The sequence below is a fragment of the Pogona vitticeps genome, chromosome 9 (assembly GCF_051106095.1).
Source record: "Pogona vitticeps strain Pit_001003342236 chromosome 9, PviZW2.1, whole genome shotgun sequence".
NCBI lineage: Eukaryota > Metazoa > Chordata > Lepidosauria > Squamata > Agamidae > Pogona > Pogona vitticeps.
The window spans coordinates 27,212,267-27,235,240 of NC_135791.1; the positions used below are offsets into that span (position 1 = coordinate 27,212,267).

Below are 22,974 nucleotides of genomic sequence, written 5' to 3' on the forward strand. Positions count from 1 at the left end.
GTACACCACAGGCCTTTCTTGTGAGTGGGGGGGGGGGGAGAAAAAGTGGAAAAGAGCTTTTGTAATCTGAGCTCTGTGGGGAGCTAAAGGGCTCAGCATTCCCCTGCCCTGCCTTGCCTCCACACCAGCAAACCATGTCCTTCTGTGGCCTTGGTGATCCAGCAGGCAGTCATCCCAGCCACTTGACCGGGAAGGCAATCAAGAAGATTTGGATGACATGAAAGGCAAAATAAACAGAAGCAGAGAAGGAATCCCACTCTAAAGCTCCATTCTCAGCAGTCTTCCCAGAGGAAGCATCTGGGGAGCAGCTGGGCTTCAAGAGTCTTGGAAGATGCTGGCCTCACCATTTGTTTCCCTTGAGCAAAGGTAGGGATGTTCACCCACTCCTAGGACCCCTGGAGTGTGTGGGCGTGTTTGGGGCATCTGGGCTGTAAGAGAGACCTTGGCCGGCTGGAGTTCATGGGAGGTCTCTTCCCCTCAAGGGATATTCCCACCCAGCCTCACCTTTGGCCTCGTCCTTTTTGTTCCCAGGAAGGCTTTTGACGTAGTGGCCCTCTCAATCCTCTTTTAAGTGCTGAGATTAGGCTGTTGTCATTTACCGTCATCTCGCAGGCTCCTCCCCCTGCCCCTCCGTGCATTCCTATGAAAGGGAGTCATTTGTGGGGGCAGAATGGTGCCAGGGCCCCTTGCCAAAAATCCTTCCAGCTTGATGGTGGAGGCAAAGAAAGCAGAGGGGGGGGGGGGTTGGACAGTGACTCCCTGGCTAGGGAATTCTGGGTGTGGTAGTCTAGGAAAAGCAGCACACCCAAGCTCTGAGGTAAGCATGTCATGTCGAGACCTGTTGTGGTGGGTGGGTGTGCATGGCCGTGCAAGAGGAGCTGCCTATAACACCCTCTCCATGTTAGAAGAAGAGATGTGGGTTCCAATCATCCCTTCAGAGACACGACTTGGCATTTGCAAGGAAGAGACTTGTGAACATCTGAATGTGGGTATACACGGGGCAAATCCTCTCCTGTCCTCTCTTCTCCCTGTCTGCCTCTGCTGTCCAAGACAGACAAGGGAGGGCTTGTTTTCGTACTGCACATAATTAATCTGGGGGATGCTGTGCTCTGTGATGAGGTACAGATGACTCTTTGGAAAACAGAATTAGAGAGACGCCCGGAAGGAGCACAGACCTGTCCATGGCTCTTGCTCCGCACTGCATAGCACAGACCTCTGGGGAGCGAGACAGCCTGGTGGCTTCCACTCTGTAACTTCTCTCTGGATGTCTTTCTGGCCAGGACTGAGGTTTGAATTCCCTGTTATCAGGATCTGTGGTATGGGTATTCTTACTCGGGTGCTTTCTGCACAAGAGCTGGTGAGGTAGAGCTGCTGAGAGACCGAGCAGCACATAGGGGAATCTCAAGTTGAATTTTGCCTTAGGCATACTCCACCTTCTTCTACCCTCTTCCACCCTCACCTCCAACATGCGGGTAATACGTAATACTGAGCCTCTCTCAACACCAAGAGAAAACATGTGATGTGCTCTGAACACCTGAAAGAGCAACAGAAAGGCCAGGTGATGCCATTTTTAGTTGCCCTTTCATGCGGAACCTGTGGCAGAAACGTACACTATGAGTTTCTAAATTGTTATAATACTATTTTATTTTCAACGCTCAATTTACTGCCCCAGCAAATTGCCATTGGGAGGAAGGCATCCTCAGGGTGTCTCACTGAGTGGGCCCAGATGTGTAGCAAGGGAGCATTCACGGGTGGAAAGTCAGTATCTTCATCTGGAGTTCCTCCTCGCTCCTCCCCACCTCAGCCGGCAAGGGGGGCAGCGCGAGCGCCAAGGGCTGCCGGCAGAAACTGCCTGCCTTGGAGGAGAGGGGGGTGTCCAGGGTGAGGGAGGCATTTGCCATCTCCTGGGGTTTGGAGCTGGCCAAGAAGCGCACGAGGGTGGAGAGGGCCTTGGTCACGTCACTCCGGGCCCCCTCGTTGGCAAAACAGTAGAGGATGGGGTCGGCCACACAGTTCAAGCTCGTGAAGGCCAGGGAAGTGTGGTAAGCCACAAAGACCTTCTCCTCAAAGCTGCAGTCACAGGGCTTGCTTAGGTAGACAGCGCTGCGGGAGAGCAGGATGACGTGGTAAGGGGCGAAGCAGAAGAGGAGGATGATAATGAGGCTGAGGGAGAGGCGTTTGATCTTGGCCTTCTCCTGCTTCTCGGTGGAGATATTCCCACGCACGGCCCGTAGGATCCCCTGGTAGGAGAAAAGCATCAGCATCCATGGGAAGAGGAAACCTATGAAGACCCGGTAAAGGTTCATCCATGCCACCCATTCCTCCATGGGGTACTTCTCGAAACAGAAAGTGTGGTTGTAGCGGTCGTGGAAGAGTTCGTCGTGAAAGAGCGGGGCCGAGTTAGCCCCAATCTCTATAGTCCACACCACCAGGCTGATGGCCAATGCCGTCTTGACCCTCCGGAACTTGGCAAAGCGCAAAGGGTGCACCACGGCCAGGTAGCGGTCCACGGAGATGCAGCAGAGGAAGGCGATGCTGATGTAGATGTTGGTGTAGAAGATGAACCCAAAGACCTTGCAGGACTGCTGGCCATGGATCCAATTGTCATAGTGAAGGAAGTAGTCGATCCAGAGGGGCAAAGTGGCAATGTAGAGCAGGTCTGCAATGGAGAGGTTCATCAAGTAGACGCCCAACTCGTTCTTCTGCCTGACCTGGAGGTAAGCGGCCCAGAGAGCCATGCCATTGGTGGGGAGGCCGATGGTGATGACGATGATGTAGAGCGTTGGAGGAAAGAGGTGGTCGATCTTTGAGTCCACGCGGCAGCTCCAGCTGACTAGGGTTGTGTTGCACATCCTTGAGGCAAGAACGCAGTGGGGCTCTCTGGGACGTGGCGGGAGCTAAAGGGGTGGCAAATCCCAACTCAGAGCAGGAGTCTACCAGGCTGGAGGTGGTACGTCGGCGGTGCTCCGCAGGCCATTGCAAGGAGGTCGCAGGAGCCGGCATGCAGTGAGATCTCCACCAGCCCCCTCAAGAGGAGGCCTTTCCCCTTCGCCACCTGCCCCTCTAGTTAACACGGCTGTGGCCGCCGTGGTCTCTCAGGGGACCTTCTTGTTCTTTCAGGCCTGGGAGGAAAAGAGAAGGCCTAGGTTAGTTATTTAGGAAAGTTCTATGTATACCACACTGATTAGTGATAAACACTACCCTGGGTTGTTTATATCCAGAGTTAAATGAGCATAAAATAAAACAAATTATAAATATACCGTAGTAAGAAACAAACACATCATATAATCAGATAAATCTGGTTGAAGTTATTACAGGAGCCTTATATGGTAGCGGAGGAGAGGATTCCTTTACTGAGCCACCAAAATGTTACAAAGGAAATAAATCTTTTGTGTCTTTTCAGAATTCTGCAGAGGTTCGGCATCACACACTTTGGAAAGGCGGTGTGGAGAAGCCATAAAGCTCAGACTTCATGCTCGCCAGATATTAATAGGCAAGGGAGCCTTGGTTATGCAAGCTGCAAAATGAAGGCTGCGAGCTTGGAGAGCGAGCGGAAGGCAGGTTGTTACCAGGTTTTCCTTTAAGGGACAGAGAATCAATGGCTCTTCCTCATCTCTGTAGTAACGACTGTTCCTCTGGCGATTAACATCTGACCAAGACGAATGTTGAACTCCCCTTTTTCTTCCATGCCACCTTCCCAAATGTTGCCCCACCTAGTCAGGGAAAGAGTTCTAAATATCAGGGGGGAAACTTCCTAACCATTAGAGCGGTGCAACAATGGAACAGTTGACCTTGATAGATGGTGAATGCTCCAACACTGGAGGCGTTCAAGAGAAATTTAGACCGCCATCGATGAGATCTGCTTTGACCTGGATTCCTGCCTTGAGCAGCAGGTTGGACTCTGTGAGCCTTGAGGCCCTTCTAGACGTTCACCTCCCAACTGCCTGATGCACCAACCCATGGCCAGGAATGGAGGCCAAACACCCGGAAAGCCTGGCCCTCTGTTGGGCCAATTCTGGGCAGAGGAGGCTATCTGGGGAAGTGGCCACTAAAGCCTTGCCCACCGGACCGGTGGCCGGGAGGCACTCCTTTCGGGCTGAGGCAGAGAGATCGGCAAGGGGCGCCTCCTGCGAGCCAGAATGGGAGTCCTGAAGAATAATCAAGGAAAGGCAAGCGTGTACGTAACAGCTGCACAGGCCAACGTGCAACAATCCAAGCGCTGCCTGAGAGAGAATATGCAAATGCTTGCAAAGGCAGGCACATCACAACTGGCCCCACTCAAGGTTAGGGTTCCTGGGGATCTGGTCCCTCAGCTGGATCCTTCCTTCCAGGGCTGTCCAGCCATGGTCCCCCAGCCCCAAGCACACCTTTGGTTCTGAACCCGGAGACATTGATGCCCCTCTAGCCGCCAAGTGCTATGAGAAAGCAGGCGGTGAGATGGCCAGTTCAGACCATCTGCACAAGGCGTCCGCTCTCTCCCCCCCCCCAGCCTCTTTTCTGCACAACAGCACAGCCCTCGACTTTCCATCATTAAGCTGTCTAATTCTCTCCCCCACCCCCACCCCGCCCCCTGTAAACAGAAATATTCTAGTCTGGCCTGCCAGTCAATGGCCTGTAAAGCCCTGAACCTTTGCAAGCGGGGGGGGGAGGGGGTCCCATCCTTCTGCATTCCAGGAGCGTCCCTACTCAAGGCGAGCCAAGGAGGTAGAGCGTGGGCTCCTCTTTTCCTACAGGCAAGTATCAGCTGCTCCCTCTCTATGTAGACTTCGAAGGAAACCCCAAGATGGGTGCCGCACACCCAGCTAGGTATAACCTAATTAGGTTTCCCTAACACCTCTGTCCCCTTGTAAAAAGTGCAAACCCACCCCTCCCGCCCGCATTGTTCCCGTCTGTTTTCTAAACAGCCAGCATGAGAACGGAGCTGCTACGCAGAACTAAATCAGGCTGCCTCGTTTGCACTTTGTAACCTTTCTCTTGGTACTTACAAAGGGCATTGCCCTGCTCTTGATCTCGAGATAGTTTCCCCCTCCCACTCACCCTGATTCTGACTAAAGGTGTAAGGATGATGTTATTATTTTGTTTATTTCCAGTGTTTATACCTGCCCAGCTGGCAATGCCCGTGGAGCAGTTTGCAAATAGTATGAAACAAAAATAAACTACCCCAACAAAGTCAAAAGGTTAATGTTACAAAGCAGGAAGAAAACGTGCAAAGGAGAGAGAAAACTAGAAAGACACACTGGGAACCGAAAGCCTTAGCTTGGCGTCTGAATGCTACCAATGTTCGCTCTTCAGGGGTCATTCCATGGACCAGCAACACTCTCTCTGAGCTTGCACACCAAATGGCAGGTTACCCCTTGGAGGATACTTGATTTATTCATCTTATCTTTAGTGATTGTTCCTACATTTCTCAAAAAAGTAATAAAGGCAACTTAACAATGTGTTTAAAGAACAGTTAGGGGAAGAAAGTTATAAAAAAGTAACAGCAAAGACTAAATGCAAAAGGCGGTGGCAGCCAACCAGCCCTTCCCTTTTGAGGAATCTGCCACCAGTTCAATGCTGCAAATGTTAATTCTGTAAAGTTGGATTTTATGTACATAAAGTCTCCTGAAAAATTCATGCTAACCTTTCTGGACCCTTAATCCCCCTGGCTGGAGCTGAAGGTCATCAGGACCTCCCTCCCCACTAACACCATTCCCTGGAACTCGCCTGCCAAGCCTTAAAGGGCAATGAACAAAGCAGACACAGGCTGGCGCGCGCGCACACACACACACACACACACACACACACACACACACACACACACACACACACACACACACACACACACACACACACACACACACACACACACACACACACACACACACAAAAAATCCCAAACAGGTTTCTGGAAGAAGCGGTAGCCAGCCGCCATCATCCTCAGATTCAACACCTAGACAGTCTTTCTTTCAACAGGAATGTTTTCTGACCAACATAGATCCAGCTCAGCAAAAGGAAGGAAGAACATCTGCTTCATCCATGGCACTGCACTTCACTTCGCTGCTGTCCAGTTAACTCTAATGGATGTGGAAAACACCATCACACGGGAGTTAATGGTGCTGAAAAATCCACAGCAAATGGTGCAAGAGAAATGTGTCTCTGTGAGTGTGTTGTTGTTTTTTTAAGTCAGTCCTACCACCCACTTCCAAACTGTTTGGTGGACAATATCAGAACATCCTGGAAGTAAGTGTGCATGAATAATATATACATGGTGGTGAAACAAGCATGATTCTTTCCTCCCGCAGATGATCTAGGTAGTTTCCCAGAGTTTGAACACCATTAAGAGGCTGAATTTGCACTGCATGTTTCAAACAAGTTGGTCAGCTATAGGGTCTCCATATGTTGCCTGGAAGGCATAGCTCTTGGTGATATGGTGGAAGAGGCATAAGAAGGTTATCAGAGACTTCTTTGTTGTTGTTTAGTCGTTAAGTCGTGTCTGACTCTTCGTGACCCCATGGACCAGAGCACGCCAGGCCCTCCTGTCTTCCACTGCCTCCCGGAGTTGGGTCAAATTCATGGGGGTCGCTTCAGTGACTCCGTCCATCCATCTCGAGAGACTTCTTAGCTCCTGAGAGACTGTGCTAAGAACCGATTGCCATCCTTGTTCTGAGACGTGGGGAAGCAAGGAGGGGAACATGCATCATCCTCCCTAGAGCCATGGCAACAAATGATAGGTGATTGCAGCAAGCCACTTGGTGGGAGGAAGGAGTGCAGGCACGCCTGGGGGCACCGGGGACAAAAAATATATACTTCTCTGGGTGCAGAGCCCTTCTCGTCCAGAGCTTGGGAAAAAAAGGTGTGAAAGCTTCGGCCTCAGATGTTCTCCGCCAGCAGGTCTGAAGCGAAGAGCTTCACGGTGCAGTGATTAAACTGCAGTAAAGACTCTACTCATGACCTGAGTTTGATCCGGATGGACTCAGGTAGCCAGCTCGCGGTTGAGTCAGCCTTCCATCCTTCCAAGGTTGGTAAATTGAGTGCCCAGCCCGCTGGGTGGAGGGGCAGCCTGTAGCCCACATAACTGAATTGTAAACCACCCAGAGAGGGCTTTAAGCACTGTGGGGGTGGTATATAAGCAGCACTCTTTTAAAATAGGAATCGTGTTCTTCAGGCAGGAACTAGCACTTCGGCCCACAGAGACAGGGAGCCAACTTTGTGAGCAAAGCGAGATGTTGAATTAGGGGGCAACACACTAGAGACACCTAAACAAATTCATTTGAGCATGGGCAGAAAAACCTTTCTTAAGATGCAAGTGACAAAAACAAGGCTCTACACATTTGGGGAAAAGAGGAGGGGAAGTGGGGGGCGTTCCAGATTTGAAGGAATGGTCACAGATAGCCACGAGCACCTGCAGATCAATACAAGCAGACAAACAGACAACGGTTCTTAATGCTAACCTTCATTTATAGGGAAGGCTCAGAAGTAAGACGGCTCTTCTTCTTCATTAGTCTGAGAGTGGTAATTGGTGATTGAACGGGAGGGGGAGCTAATTTTTTAAATTAGGTTCTTGGTGGCTGAATGGGCTTGGATGAACTTCTCACTAACTCATTGGACAGGAACATTTCAAAGTGCAAAACAGCAGCTGGAGCCTTGCGTCAGCTTTCAAATTGCCCTCTTCCTTTCTAAATCACACCCATGAACCTGCACACCTTAACCACCTACAACATCATTAATCAGATGCAGGGACCAGTGGAAACTTGAGCTGGCGGGAAGAGGCTACTACCCTTTTCCAATCATACCATCAACTGGTGGTTTCTAGGTTTGATATGGGCCTTTGTCCAAAAAAGGGGTCATTTATTAGCAGTAAGATAAAGTTTTAAGGTAAAGATAAAGTAATCATTGTGCATCCTGTTTCCCAACAAATTACAAAGTGAAAGCAAACTAATTTGCCAAATATAGACCAGGACAAGTTTCTGATGGACTAAACAGACAGTATTTTCTTCTTCTAGGCATACTCCTTCTGGATACAGAATCAGTGTCTTCCTTCTGTGTTTCCTTTACACATCTGGTTGGCCAACTGGGGAACAGAACAATGGCCTGGGAAGACCTTCCTCTGACCCAGAACAGTTCTTTTGAAGTTGCTCTTATGCAGATAGTGCCACTGTTAAAGGCACTGAAGTAAGATTCTGGTTGAAACTTTGGCAGTTTTGGTGCTAATCTGGAGGCCCTTCTGCTCCTTCTCAGGAAAAAAAGTGCAAAGGGTTCTCTGTTCTCATCAGCTCCTCGTTCTCTGATGTGGAAGAACCAAGGGGAAACAGAGCAGAAGGCATAGAGAGAGTGTGTGATTATCATCCTCTTCAGCCCGGCCTGCACAAGGAGTGTTAATAATTGCCCTGGCGTTGTTAGGGGTGAGGTGGGGGTGGGTGGAAAGAACAAAAGGAAGAACATCGTTACTGTGTAACCAGACAGTGTGCGTGAATGTGGGACAAAGACAACCGGCACAAGGAAAGTCCCGCACTCAGAGCCTGCCCGCTTTTCAGACATAAGGACAAGCAACAGGTAAAAGAGGAAAAAAGAAAAACTCTTGATATGCTCAGAGGGTTACATATTGCACTCAAGCGCTCAAGTCAATGCTCACATCATAAGAGTTGTAGAGCAAACACAATGGCTTGTCTGTAGATTTCCTTGAGGGATGGATGAGCAAAGTCCAACCCTCTGGATATTCCTTGGACAACGACACCCATCAGCCACGGCTGGAGGAATGCTAGAAGCTCCCATTCAGTAACCCTGGAAGGCTACGTTTTGCTCATCCCTGACTCAGCTGAGGCAGGAAATAGACCCGGAGAGGTTTCTCAGAGTCTGTTTTTTTCTTTTCTTTTTTTGGAGGGGGGGGCGGTGCAGGGGGGGGCGGTGCTTGTTGTTGGTTCTGTGCCAGAGGGAAGATCGTCTCCCTGAGATGGCTCAACCGAGAGAGGTGTTCTTCTGCTTTGTTTTTCCTTCAAGTGGTGCATGTCCTGCGCTTAACAAGAACAGTTCCTCAGCTATGAATTAACTCACTTCACCAGGTCACCCTCCTCAGGAATGCTGTGCCAATCTCATGAGTAGACCACTTGGATGGCAGAAGCTGGCACTTCAGAAGAGTTGTACTTTTGCCCAACGGGGATCCTACAGACCGTCAAGGCAGAATGGAGAGAGAGAGAATAGGGGAGCTGGGCCCATCCAAATAAGACAGGGGTCTTATTTCCCTATTAGTGGCCAAAATAAGATTAAGCCAGTCTCTGAAAAAGTACGAGCCACCTCAGATAGTTCAGCCCCGATCCGAGGAAGCAGCCTCCCAGAGACCCTGATTTCCCCTTTGAGTCGTCTTTCTGCAGCAGGTGGTACTTGCGCCACGGGAAACGAGCGGTCATGCCGTGGCCCATTCTCAGAAGACAGCAGGAGTGGCAAAGATAGTTCCTTCACACTCATGTGGAAGGACGTTCCCCCCCCCACTGGCTGAACCCAGCCAGTCCAAGACAGATGGGTTTGGGGGGGGGCATGGGACAGGGCACGCTGACCTTGAGTGGCATTGGGAAAAGACATCTTATGGCTTCCCTCTCCTCCTTCCCCTGTCCTCCTTTTTCCCCACCTTCTCGCCTGCCTTTTATTCTGTTTGTTCTCGCTACTCTTGCCCTTCGACCCCCACCACCCCACCAACCTTCCACCTTCCTTAAAATCACACCCGTCCTCCCGGCTGTCCCTCCCCCTTAGAACACACTGCAGCTCATTCCAGGAAGGGTGAAATAAAAAGGCATTCAGCGTATAAAAGAACCAGCGAGACTGCAAGAAGCACAAAGGTGCCCTTTTGTGTACAGAACCTCCATCTTTGAAGTCACCAGTCTGGCATGGGGCCTGCTGTACGAGTTACATGTGTGGATTACAACTCCCATCGTCCCTTGGGCTCACACCAAAAATTCTGGGAGCTGTCATCCACACAAGTAACTTTTTCCACCTCTACATGTTGGCTGGGCAAAAGCCCTTTCATCGGACACATTGACGTTGCCTGCAGGGTGCCATTCACCACTTTCACCCTTTACGTCTAATACGTTATATAACGTTACATCTCTCTTTCTAACTTATAGGCATAAAGGACAGAGATGGGGAGGTGGAAAGCATTCCTGCCCACTTGGGTGCCTTCAAGATGTGCTGGGCTCGTGGCTATCATGGTCAGGCAAGTTGCAGGCCAATGTTCTTGAAGACAGAAGCACTTGGAGCACGCCCAGCGAGCATGAGGTTGCAGGAGACAGGAGCAAATGTTCATAAAACAAAAAATGGACAACTTGTGAACCCTTCTCCAAGGAGTTCAGCTGCACAAAGGATGATCCCATGAGGACCACAGCAGGTAGCAGAAGTGGTGCCCACACACACACACACACGTGCATAATGTTTCTCTCTGCTTCAAGGTGTGCATCTGTCAGATTACGTAGGCTGTCCTCCACAAAACGTCTCCCATAATCAAAGGATCTGCAGGGCATCCCGGTGGGAGACATGGACACTCTATCTTTCTCTCCCTCCGTCTCCCTCTCTCTTTCTTTCTCTCTCAAAAAAAGCCCCAGCTGGTGGTACCCTTAAATTTTTAGTTGCCCCTAAACTCTGTTGTTTCAGCATCAACAGACTGAGGTGGCTTTGGGCCCCTCTGAAAAGAGCACAGACGAGGCGTGAAGACTTAGAAAGACAGCCCTGGATGTGCGGCCCGAGGACAGCGAGCCCAGTCGCTGAGCCTCCCCTTCCCACCCCCCACCTGGCCTCGGGTGATCCGATCTGGCCCTCTGTCCCCCCCCCCCCACCCTCGAGCGGCCAGGAACAGCCTGTGCTCAGGTCCAATTTGATTATCCCGCCACCAATCTATTTATATCCCAGAAACGCAGGCGGAAGTGGGTGCTCACAGGCAGGGGCTTCGCACACACCAGCTGCTTTGCGGGGCAGGAGGATTGGATTATGGCAAACCAAAAACTTCCGTTGGACTTGGGCGACATGGACTAGGAATGGGCAGGGGAGGGGGTGCCGGAGGAGAGTGGGGGTAGGTCCCGGCCGCGCAGGGCCTTTTGCCTTTCCTGCCATCAAAGGAAGCCAAGGAGAGCAAGTCGGGGTCTCCTGCCTGAGTGGGCTGGCGGGCTGGGAAAGGGTCCCACCCGGGCCCTGGCTTGGCCAAGACAGGCCCATCCATTCCTCCGTCAGTCCAGCAGCCACACCACCGCCAAGGGAGGAATTCAACGGCTCATTAATGATCGAGGCTTCTCCTGCTGAATTTCTGCCTCTTAGGGTGGCTCGGAGAGGCTTTGCCCGGGGAAAGTTGGCCTCTGTTACAAAATCAGGTGCACTCGAGAGAAGAACGTCAACTCTCTTAAAATTAGTGCAGCAATTGCCAGCTGTAATTGGTTTCATTGGTAGATGATTAAACTAAGACGTTTCAGTCAGTTAATTAGTGAGGATAAGCTTTGGAGAGGCAGAGTTTGTTGCAGGAAAGGAACATTTTTAAACCTGAGCAGTAGCTTTTGTTCATTGGGGTTGTTCCCCAGCATCTCAAAAAGTGAACGGCATTGAGTTTTTGGAAATATGCAGAAGGGTTTAAATCACATGAATTAATCTCAGGTCTCAGTCTCCCTCATGTCAGGGCTTTCCAGCTCCTGGGCGTGTTCCCGTATGTCTGGCTAGCAGCTGCCTGGCTAATCTAAGGTCTGGCTAAATAACCACGTCTAGAGTTTGTTACGAGCCCAGGCTTGAGAAGCGTCCACGCCGCCGCTCGGGTCTCCCTTGGCTGCTTTCTCTGGTCTGCAGAGCGCAAGAGAGAAGCAGGCATGGCTTCTGCTATCAACTGGGGGGGGGGGGCTGCCTTGCAGGGCCCGACTGCCCTTAAACATGAAATCAGTTAGAAAGCAAAGAAAACCTCTGGGTGCGTGCTGAGTGCTATTTCTGGATCACAAAGCAAGTGCCATCAAAGTGTTATGCTGTTGATGTTTGCAAGATGAAATGTCAGGAGAAACAAATTCTGGACAGGCCAGCGGGCACATTAATCTATAGCAGGAAAAGTTAGAAGTGGTATTAAAACACCCGTAAATAGGATGAGTAGGTAAGTACCTACTGCGGCTAAAACATCAATAACTCTTGGAGTCAATATGAACTTCAGCACTGAATTTACTTTCCCCGCCCAACCAACCATCAAAACTGGACTCTGCAAGCTTCTTAGCTTTCTGAAGAACCAACTCCCAGATCTTCCTGCTCTTTCCTTCCAGGAATAATATCACAACCCTGGAGTTTCTTTTATTTACAAAATGCTGGTCCTTTGCCCGTTCTCATCTCCTTCAAGCAAAGAGGCCGTAGAAAAGCGGGTTGTTCTGATGACTCACAGGCAGGAATGCAAGCCTCAGTTGGGTCCCATCTGTGGACGATTTGTCTTCTGGGTCCTTTGAATTGCCTTACTTGGCAAGTCAAATGGATCCAACTAGGGAGGAGAAGACCTTCATCTTTTAGGCCTTTGCTTGACGGCTTTCTTGCTACTGGTTGCACCAAGCTGCAGACTGCTCCACACTCTCTTTCCCAAATTAAATTTAAAACACAGATCTGAGATGTTACTGTGGGACATCATCATCACCACCACCACCACCGCTGTTGCCTACTGCTGCTTGTGTCAAGAGGTGGTCATGCTCCCCTGTTTCAGCAAGTATAACCCCCAAATTAAAACTAAACAAAACAGACCGGGAAATTCTTGAGCCACCTTTCAGATCGGCAGATGTGTCAGGTGTGAGAAGGAGGCCCTATGACTCCTCCCATTGATAGTCCAGCCTGCTTTTCAGGGCACAAGCCTGAGAAACAACACATGGGGAGGAGAAAGACCATCAAATGTTAAGAGCAAAATTCAGTTACATAAGTGATTAAAATAACAAATACTCTGATAACAAAAGAGCAGCAGAAGATAACACCTTAGTTAAAAGCATATTGGATTGAAATCAATCAAATCCTCCCGGCTGAGAACAAACAGGTCTTTCCAAAGACTAGCAAAGAGAGACACAAGGCATTTTCCAGGGAGGGCATTGCACAGGTGTGGGGCCACTGCAGTGGGAGGTACAGATGGCCACCAAAAGCCCCCCCCCCCCGGGCAACTGCCAAAGCCAAGGGAACCTTAAGAGTTTTGGCTCTTTCAGGAAAGAGTATCTCCATCCAGAGGCCTGCTGCCAGGACTTTGCCTGAAATCAGGGGACGTCTTAGCTTATAACCTTTCCATCCCATCTGGGCTAAGTTTCAGACGGGTTGCCCTCATCCACCCCCAAAATTGCCTCCAAAAGGTTATTAGACAAGGTGCTAATAAACTGAAACGGAGTACAAACAAGTTGGTGTGTGCATGCATGCATGTGTGTTTGTGTGTGTGTGTGCACGCACACACACATACACACACATGGCGGGTGGGTCAACACAATAGCCGGTGGATCCCCATTCCAGTCAGGGTTGCATCTCCTTGAAGCAACCGATGTGCTGCTGGGGATTAGTTATAGTGACAACCTTGCCTTTGCAAATCACATGACAGGGCGGAGAAGGGTGCCTTTTCCCATCCCTTTCTGTTGGCACGTGATGTCTGGTTCTGGATGTCTCATCACCTGGCTGCAGATATACACCCCTGAATAACTAAGAGGTTGGACTGCTGTAACATTTTCTCCATGGGCCTGCCTTGGAAGACTCTCCAGAAGCACTATCAGCATGAAATGTGGCTGCCCAGCAGATTATGGGGAAAAGCCAGAAGGAGCGAAAAGAACTTCAAAGGCTCTGTAATAATTTCCACTCTCCTGACGGCTTTTTTTCTTTTACCTTTGAAGACAAACAGCTGAGCAGGGATGGGCCCCGGTTACCTGGAGCGCTCCTCCATCCCTGCTCTGCTTTCTCCTCCACAGAGTCCTTGGTCTCTGGCCTGGGTTTTCTTCTCCTCTGAAGTGAGACCTGTCCTGACAAGCAGAAAGCCAGCCCGGCTTCCTCTTTCTGCCTCCTCCATCCTTCAGAAACAGGTGGAGGTGTTTCTACTCCCCGAAGCATCTGGAGGGTGGCAGCTGGGAAGGGAGGGTGTTTTAACCACTGCAAATGTGTGTGGTGGCCGCCATGTGCTCTGCAGCCTTAAAATTGGATTTGTTCTGATTTCATTATTGTTTTAAGCTCCATTATTTGTTTCTTGTGGTTAGATTTTATTATTATTATTTTTAGCACGGCCATGGTCCGGTAAAATCTGAAATCATAAGTACGTTAGGGAGGGCCTTGACGTGCCTGGAAAGAAAGGCGACGTCTTTCCTCTTTGCTTCCTGGAAACTTTATATGTCTCTCTCTCTCCCGCCCATCCTCACCTCCAAAAGCCAAGAAGAAATTCGCCTGTAGAGCTGTGCTCTGATTGGGTTTCTGGAGCCCGAGGGGGGTGGTGGTGGGGAGAGTTTACTTCCCCTCCCCTCTCTTCCCCCCCCCCCAGCCTGTTTCAGTGCAGTCAATAGAGGCATGTGGGGTGGAGGAGATCCTGCCTTGCCTCAAGACAGTGATCTAGGAAATGACACATGATGTGCCTGAAGCTGTTGGCCCCCAGCACTGCGCTCTCTTGCCTGCCTTTCTCACCAGCACAGAGTGCTCTGGAGGGGAAGGAAGTGGTCAGTGATGGCAGATCAGCCACAGGAAAAAGAAGGTAGAGCCCCCCCCCCTTATCCGCTGAGCTCTCCCACACACACACCCAGCTATGGCAGGTAAAGGAGCCCTGCCCTCCTCCTCACGCGGTGCCCTCACCATAAGGGGGGGGATAAGTTTGCAGGGGGGTAGTGGCCGAAGGGGGACCTGTCTGGTTCAACCCAGGCACAATCCACCAGCAAATTCTCCTGCATGAGCCTCACTGTAATACACAGGGGATGTGCATGCATCAGTGCCAGATCCTCAGAGGGGCCCAATCCACCTGCCTGTCTGTCCTTGGGATCCAGACCCAAGAGAAAACTCCCAGCTCCCCACACAGGGGTGGGGTGAGGGGGCGGCGGTCTGTCAGGGAAACCCTAGCGCTGAGTTTCCTGCCTGAGCAGGAGGCTGGACTAGATGGCCCTTGGGTGCCTCCAAACTCTTCCGTTCTGTGAATCGACTTCTGCTGTCAATGGCTAAGCGTGCAGAACAACAAGGAAACCAGAGGGCTGGGCAACGCCTCCGCCTCCTCCCTCCTGTCATAAAGGGATCCTTCGGTGAGACGAGTGGCCTCCTCAGGTCTCCGTTATTCCAAGAGGGTCCGATCATCATTCCCCCCATCTTGAGGACCTCGTTTGGGGCAAAATCCCAAGAGATTTGGAGTTTCATGCTTTTAGGGCGGAGGTGGGGAAGTGGCCCTTGCTCCTCGACTCACTCTGGATGCAACCTAAAATCCTTTTCGTACCTCCCAGAATCTAATAACCTAGTTTAAATCCCCAGATTATAAACTTCAGACTGTCACGCTTCTTTGCACTTCTCAGGAACAACAATTCTCAGCCCCTCTTTCTGTTTTTCTGTTTTTGTTTTTGTTTTTGTTTTAAATGTCCATTTATGAGGTGTCGATCTATTTAACAAACCACTTTTTGAGAAAGTCCTGGTAGGTTTACAAGCCTGCTTGTCCCCTTGTGAGGTTTTATTTACATCCACAATAAAAGGGACCAGCCTGTTATTTTGGTATCACTGCTGGACCAATAGCTTTCCATCTGGTTTATCATCATCATCATCAGTAGTAGCAGCAGCAGCAACATGTGCTGCAGACCAGTCCTGATTTATGGTGATCCTTTCCAGGGGTTTCTAGGTAGAGAAGTGGTTTCCCGTTCTCTCTCTTCCCCCCCCTCCCCCAAGAGGTGCCCTGGGACGATGGTGCAGCTGGCCCAAGGCCACCCAGGCTGGCTCTTCTCCCAGGAAGCACCAAGGGGGAATCGAACTCCCAACCTTTGGCTCTGTAGGCAAATGCCTAAACCACTGAGCTACCCATCCAGCATCTGGTTTCCTCAAGACAACTGCTAAAAGCTTAATTTGAGCCAGATTATAAATTCTATGAATGTTTTTTTTCCTTCTTCTCCCTGTATAAAGATTCTGACTTGAAATGCTGGAATGCCTCTGAGGATGAACAAAGTTCATTTTCCTCTCCACCAAGGGAGCAGCCAGATGTAGAACTAGCAGGGCAACCAGTCCAAGCAAATTTGGGCAACCCCACATACACACACCTACGCCCGGTTCTTTTTGTAAACTGATAATCTACTTTTTTATTAGAGTCAACAAGGGACAAAGGAGGAGGAGAAAGGGTTGCTAGGAGGCCTGTCAGTTCAACACTCCAGGTGAGCCGCAGCAGCTGATCGGAAACAAACCTCCCTTATCTCTGTGCTGAGTGTAGACCAAGGAGTTGGAATCCCCCACCCCCCTTCAGCCATGCAGCGCAGTGAGACCTCATGGGCCAGTCGCTGTTTCTCCACCCATCCACCTCTCAGCGTTGTTGTGAGGAAGAAAGGCGATTACCCTACACACACACAGAGAGAGAGAGAGAGAGAGAGCCCAGCTCCCCGAAAGACCCCTCCCGGAAAAGTTGGGTACAAAAGTCCTCTAAGCCTAAGCCAGCCCTACAAGCTTCCTTAAGGGGCGAAAGGGCCCCCGGTTTAGGGGGGGGGTTCAGGCGTGGGCTCCGGGCGCGGAAGGTGGTCCTAGGTCGAATCGCGAGTGGCAGCATCTCCGGCCAGGGCGTGGAAAGGATCCTGCGCCCTGGGGAGCAGCCTCGGCACCCCCGTCTGTCCTTTGACGGCCAGACCCTCGGCAAGCTTGCCGAGTTCGGAACCGTCTGTTCGCGGATGAAGGAAAGGCGCTCTGCACATGTTCAGAAGATCCCCCGAGAGGCAACCGTTTCCCTCCCACCCCCGGGTCCGAACCGGGGTGCCACAATCCCCGCCCCTTCCTCACCGCCGCCACCCCCAGCCCCCCCCCCAGGGTCCAGCCCGCCTGCTCACTCTTTGGGGTCTCTCGGGGGTCTCGGGGCCACTGCCCTCCCTCCGCGGGCGCCTGCCTTCTGCGGGCGGCGGCCACTCACGCGGGCGGCGACGCCGGCGCCGTCGGAGCATCCTGCTGCTGGGCTCCCATCTGGGTCTCGGTCTCCAGGCGCTCCCGGTCTCCAGCGGCGGCGGCGGCTGGCTCGGCTGGTGCGGGAGGAAGGGGCTGCGCGGCCGTCGGGAGAGGACCAGGGCGCCGGAGGGCAGAGGGGTAAGAGCGCACCTCGCTGGCCCGCCGCCGCTGCCTCCTCCCTCCGGTAGTTCCCGCGCCGCCACCGCCGCCGCCCAAGGGCTCTCTCCTTCTGCCGGCGGCTCCGCGCTTCTCTGGAGCCGGCCGGCCGGCCTCCCTGACCTGAGCGGAGGAGCCGCCTTAACCCCGTCGGTGTCAGTCCGGGGAGGGCTCTTGCCGCCTCCGCCGCCGGTTAACCCTGTCAGTGCCAGCCCTGTGGAAGGGGTGGGAGGGAATCTTCTGCTCCCGCCCCCCCCTCCAGCAACACGAGAAAGGCGCTGGCTGAAGCTGTGAGCCTTGGAGGCTGCTTCCTCCTGGGGCGGCCCTTGGTCCCCCGAGGCCAGTAATCCCGGCTCTGGCTGGCAGCCGCGCCTCTCCGGGGACCCAGAGAAGTTTCTCCTGGGAGAGGCTGCGCGGGCTGGGGTGGGGCGGTGGAGCGGAGTGAGGGGCTGGAGCGGCGGGGAGGCTCTGAGCGGCGGCCACGCTCTGCCTTGCGTCCCAGGTTTCTGGAAAGACGACCGGCCCGTGGTCTCTGACCCTCCTGGGACACCTGAAAGGAAGCGGCTCAGACCAGTCCCTTTCGTGTCCCTAAAGAAACGGGCGCAGGGGCGTTAGAACTCGCTGAGGACTGGCCGCGTGCATGAGCTGCGTGTCGAATTGCTGCGAAGCTTTGAGCTTTCTTTCCACCGGGCGAGGGCTGGGGAAGGAGGGACCTTTCTGAAATCGGATCAGACGCGAGGCTGCCGTCCATGATCCTTTACCCCGCCCGAGCTTACACCAGTCCTGAAAGGGGGTCCAGGACTCTGTGTCCTTTTCTCTGCAAGAGAGTAAGGTGGCCACCGCCTGAAAATCCGCTCGGCTTGCAAAAGCGGTTCAGCCTTATTCCAAGTTAAGGGCATGGCTCCGGAAAGGGTTATTTCTTGAGGGGAGGGGGGGCTGCAACTGCTAGAATGGCCCAACCAGCCACCCCCCCCCATTGCCAGCACCGACAGGAGGGGGAGGCGGTGGCTGGGAGGGGGGTTCTGGGAGAGGTCCTCCAAAAAAGTCGCCTTCTCCCACCTGAAGCAGAAGAGTGCAACCTGTTGAATTTCCGCCTGCCAGGCAAGCCATGGAAGGCCACAGAAATCTTGCCACAGAGCACGGCCATCGCTCCCTCTGCTGTTTTCCTTCCTTGCTGGGCCAGTGGCCTCTTGGCCAGTTTCCCAAGAAGCTGAGCCACTCGTGGCCTGGAAGCCCCCACCCCACCCCCACCCCCAGGTAGCAGCAGGCAGAGCATTTCCTCCGACTTGTAAAATCTATAAATGAAACTTCTCAACAATAAAGGATTGTTCTCAGCAGGAAATCATTAGAAGAGGAGCAGACGGTGCCCTTTCTCGGAAACAGGGAGTCTTGCCTAAAGATGTCTCACACGCTACCCCTCACCCACCCCCCCAGGCTTGGACTTCCATTCCTGGGATCTCTTCACAAGAGTATGAGCTACAGCTCCTGCTGTTGTTCACAGAGATTTTCCCCTTCGTTTTGTTCAAAGACAGAACTTGCCAAATTCATCCTACACATCCTTGCTCTTAAGAACCTGCTCAACTCAAAAAGGAAGGGCTTTGGAGCACAACTTCCTCTCCTCCACCATCAAATTAAGGAGTTCACGTGAGAATGTCAGACTTCGAACACTTCCAATGCACATTCCAAAGGTTTCTGTGATTCTTAAATCCAGTATTTTAAAGGTGAAGTCTTTAGTTAGAATGTTTGCGTGCCCTCTGTGTTGGTCCCAAGTCAGAATCAACTCGAGACCCTCAGAGGGCTTCCAAGGCAGGCGAGATATTTCAGGAGTGGCTTTACCCGTTCTTACTCTCCCAATGAGCTTCCATGGCTGAGCAGGGATTTGAACCCAGGCCTCCCGAGTCCTAATCCATCACTCTATCCATTAGACCACACTGGGAATTCCCAGAATTCTCCATGGGAATCATCCCCTTGAATCCATAGGAGCTGGATACATCAGCGCTCCAGTTTCTTTGTCTACGTAGGGGGTCTGCACCGATTTGAGACCATTCTGTCCCCGGCTCCCAAAAGACCTGTGTTTTGCCTTCGAATGTTCATCTCTATGGGTTCGTCGGTCAGTTGTGCTGAACATGTTCCCCCGTTTGCAGGCTTCATGACTTTTTCCCTTTGGGCAGCAGCGGGCAGGAAGAGGCTCAGCTTCCTGTAGGGATCCAAATTCCTGTCCTTCTGAGCTGTCGCTCCCTGGGGAGCAGGGCAGTGCGGGAGCCTCGCTGCTCACCAGAAGTGGCCACCACTACCGTCATTCTCACCCGCTTCCCAAAATAAGGCGGCATCCGTTCCCACCAGCCTCCCCCAGTTCCTGCCTTGCTCGACCTTCCATCCTTTGGCTGGCCTTCCACCTGCTGCAAAAAACGATTCAGCCACTGAATCATCCTGGCAACATCTGGCAGTTTCTGGTTGCCCTTTTGGACAACAGCTCCCACGATCCCCACCCAAGGTGGCCAGTAATCATCTAAAGAAAGAAATGCCCTAAGGAAGGGCTCTCGAGTCCTCCCTGATGCCGGCCAGCACATTGTCCCTTAGCCCTGCCTGTATCCCTCGTGGAGGCGCCCTCGGTTTGGCCTGCAGGCTCAGCCACCTCTGTGCCACCACAGGAGAGCCTTGGAAGTGGCCCCCCTCTTCCAGGGGGAGCCAGAGGGGTTGGGAGTCTAATCCAGTTTAGGCACTGCGGTTTCTGCACTGTGCCATGGCATGGAAGTGCCTGTGGGCCCTTTTAACAACACCGTTGTGATGCCCACGGAGCCAAAAAGCCAGGGCCAGGTCTCCGAGCTTCCAGAGCCCCAATCAGAGGCTGGCTTGGGCTGGTGGACTATAGTTTCCAAAATCCCCTAGGCAGCTGCCTGGGGAAGCCTGGGAGCTGGGGCCCAAAACCCCCAATACTCCACGCGGCTGAGCTGGGGAGCCAGAGGGGGGAAAAACACCCTTGTTTCCTCAGGTGGCTGTTCCCCTTGCCAGCTGCTGCCTCCTGAACCCTGGACTGAGTCTGGCTCTGGGTGGTCGTCAGAAACAAAATCTTCGTGTCTGAGAGGCTGGGCATCCAGCCCCACACAGTGGGTGGATGAGGTGGGCATCTCAGGGTGGCAAAGGAAAGTGGGCAGATTTCGCATGTAGCCGGGTTCCTTACAAGAATCCTAGAGCTGAACTTGGACTCAGCAACAGGGGAGTGTGTGTGTGTGTGTGTGTGTGTGTGTTGTGCAGTGTCTTCAGCAAAGCAATAAGGCAATATCAACCCAGCCAACTGGCACCAACTCTGCTCAAGAAAGCTGTGCTGAGCAACTGCTCATTAATAAGTAAGCAACATCCCCCCCAAAAAGGGGGGGGAAATGATGGAGAGGAGGGAGCGAGCATACGGGGACTCGAAGCCTTCTTTAGATCGAATTTGGCAACTGCCCCAAACTCTTGGATGGCAGCAGAAGAAAACCAGAGACCCAGGAGACGTGCATACATGTGTTGTGTTGTGTTGTGTGTGTGTGTGTGTGTGTGTGTGTGTCAGCAGAGAAGGAGCAGAGGATGTCACCTATGGAATGTCAGTGGGGGGAGGGAGACCCCCACCTACTTTCCGAGAATCAGAGCTGAGGGTTGGCAGGTCTCAGAGTTTGGGCCCCAAGACTCGGGATTTGGGAGCCAGGTCTCCAAATCTCCGTCGCTGGGCTCCAATCTCCAGGAATGGGGCATGGCCAACCTGGCCAACCTGTATTCTGGGCTGCTCTGAAGCTCCTGCATGGTCTTCCACACAGCTGCCCTTTTGGAATGGTTGCAGAATGACCCTCCCCTCCCCCTCCTCCCCTGCCACATCAGGGTCCACCCTCCCACCATCGATCAGTATTTGGCCCGGAAGCCTCCAAGAATGGGGTGATGGTCACAGACAACATGGGAAGCTCTTGCCTTGCCTTTTCCTGGCGTTGGCCGTCCAAGAAAGGGTCACTAATTGACCCCAATGGCTTCCCTTGTGCAGGTCCTGGTAACACACAAGGGTGTGGCGCTGCTCACACTCTCAGGCAGCTCCAGTTGTGTTTACGGGGGGGGGGCAGTCTGCAGGAGCATTTCCCACTGGAAGGGGCTCCTGGGCGTGTTCCCTTGCTTGGCTCGGCTGCCCTTGACATAGTTTCATGCAAGGAGCACCTCCCCGTGTTGGTGAAACCAGAGCAAGCTGTTTTTGAAAAGCAAATCCAGTAGCTGTGAAACGTGGACCACGACACCCCTGCGGATTGCTAAGACAAGGGAAATAAATATAGCTTTCCAAGCAGGCCTGAGCTGGTTCTCACTTCTGTTCAGTGTGGAAAATCTGAGGATCCAGTCAAAAACAAACCCACACCCCCTTGACCACGTATAGTTAAGGGCTCAAGCTGGGAGTCCCAGGAAAAACACCGTGCTTTTCTACATGGCGTCATCTTTGCCTCAACTTGGCAATTAGGGCTGGAGCAAAGAAGAAGCAGGGCCGGCGAGGCCACGGGTCCCAAAACAAGTTGCTGCTTCCTGGCTTTCTAAAGTGGCCCTTTGGGGCGACAAGTTCCAGCAGGCCTCCCGAGCCACCTGCGCCCGGGGCTGTGGCAGCTTGCGGGGTTCTATAGTCAGGGAAAGAAACTTTTCCAAACATGGTGTGGTCGCGAGGAAGCACTTCGGAGGCGAAGGAAACACCGTGCAATGTCAAAATCCTTGTTCATCACCATTTCAACAGGTGGCCGGGTTTTTAAGCCGTCTCTTCAAAGCCCCCCAAACGTAAGGGGCTGCCCTTTGGGGAGGTCCCTGTAGAGACAAGGGTGTTGCCGAAAAGACTCTCTCTTGTACCCGCCAGCCTGCCTGATCTGCCGCTGGGGACATGAGCAGGCGTGCAATTTGGGATGAGAAAGGGTCCTGTCTGACTGCAGCAGAAAGAGTGGTTTTGCTCAGTGGTCTCCCTTTTAAATGACCCTCTCCATCTGTCAGGGAGTCACTCCTGCCCGCCCCCCCCCAAAAAGGTCAACCCTACTGCAGGATGAAAAAGGTCCGCTCGGGCACCGATCAGGGCTGGGTTGGTTCACAGTCTCCCCTGCGTCATGCAATGGCCAGGAAATATCTCACACCAGACCATGGCATGAGGGGTCCCCAATGCGAGCTGTTTACCCCTCTGATGGCGCCCCGAGAAGCACACTCCCAGCAAGCTACCTTTAGCCACACTGAGTTACAGGCCCCTTCCTCAAAGGCCAAGGAGATTCTGGCCTACCATTCCCCGAATCTCCCACCCGCGCGGTCGTCAGGGATGTGGGCTCATGATTCAAGGCCCAGAGCGGAGACTCATGCAGAGACGGTGGGCTGTCAAGCCACCTTCTCTGGGCTTACAGGAGCATTTAAAGGAGTCAGCTTTCAACTTACACCTTTCAACACCTATTTGTTTTGTGTGTGCTTTTTTTTTGGGGGGGGGGAAATACTTGAAAATGACAGATGTTAGCAACTACAACCTTGGTCAGCCTTCTTCCTCTGCCGAATGGCCAGGATCAAGGCTCCTCGCAGGCTCTCTGAGGCCACCCTGGCGACTCTATAAGGTTGCTGAACCCATAATACGGAACTACCAGAGGAGCAGCGGCAGGTGGGGGACCTGCGAGGTGCAGCCAGGCCGGGGAGCCCAGGAACAAAAGCAGGACTAGGACGAAGGCAGGAGCAGGTCCACCTTCCCCGTGCCTTTGATTGAGTCCCCTCGTGACCTGC

At 52.5% G+C, this 22,974-nt stretch overlaps 1 protein-coding gene across 2 annotated transcripts; it reads right to left on the reverse strand.

The window, feature by feature from the left end:
- Positions 1 to 1,626: 1,626 nt before the first annotated feature.
- On the reverse strand, positions 1,627 to 17,387 carry GPR4 (G protein-coupled receptor 4). Of its 2 annotated transcripts, none has more exons than XM_072980091.2 (2): positions 17,045 to 17,387; positions 1,627 to 3,122 (listed from the first exon to the last, which is right to left on the reverse strand). In XM_072980091.2, the coding sequence occupies exon 2, from the start codon at positions 2,850 to 2,852 to the stop codon at positions 1,746 to 1,748; it is 1,107 nt and encodes a 368-aa protein (XP_072836192.1). In that variant the 5' UTR covers positions 2,853 to 3,122; positions 17,045 to 17,387; the 3' UTR covers positions 1,627 to 1,745. The 2 variants fall into 2 exon arrangements, with proteins under 2 accessions (XP_072836192.1, XP_072836190.1); XM_072980089.2 differs by having other exon boundaries at positions 16,965 to 17,387.
- Between the last annotated feature and the right edge of the window lie 5,587 nt (positions 17,388 to 22,974).

Bases quoted from the DNA above. Each gene is read 5' to 3' on its own strand.
- GPR4 (XM_072980091.2), bottom strand. From the start codon at position 2,852: ATGTGCAACACAACCCTAGTCAGCTGGAGCTGCCGCGTGGACTCAAAG.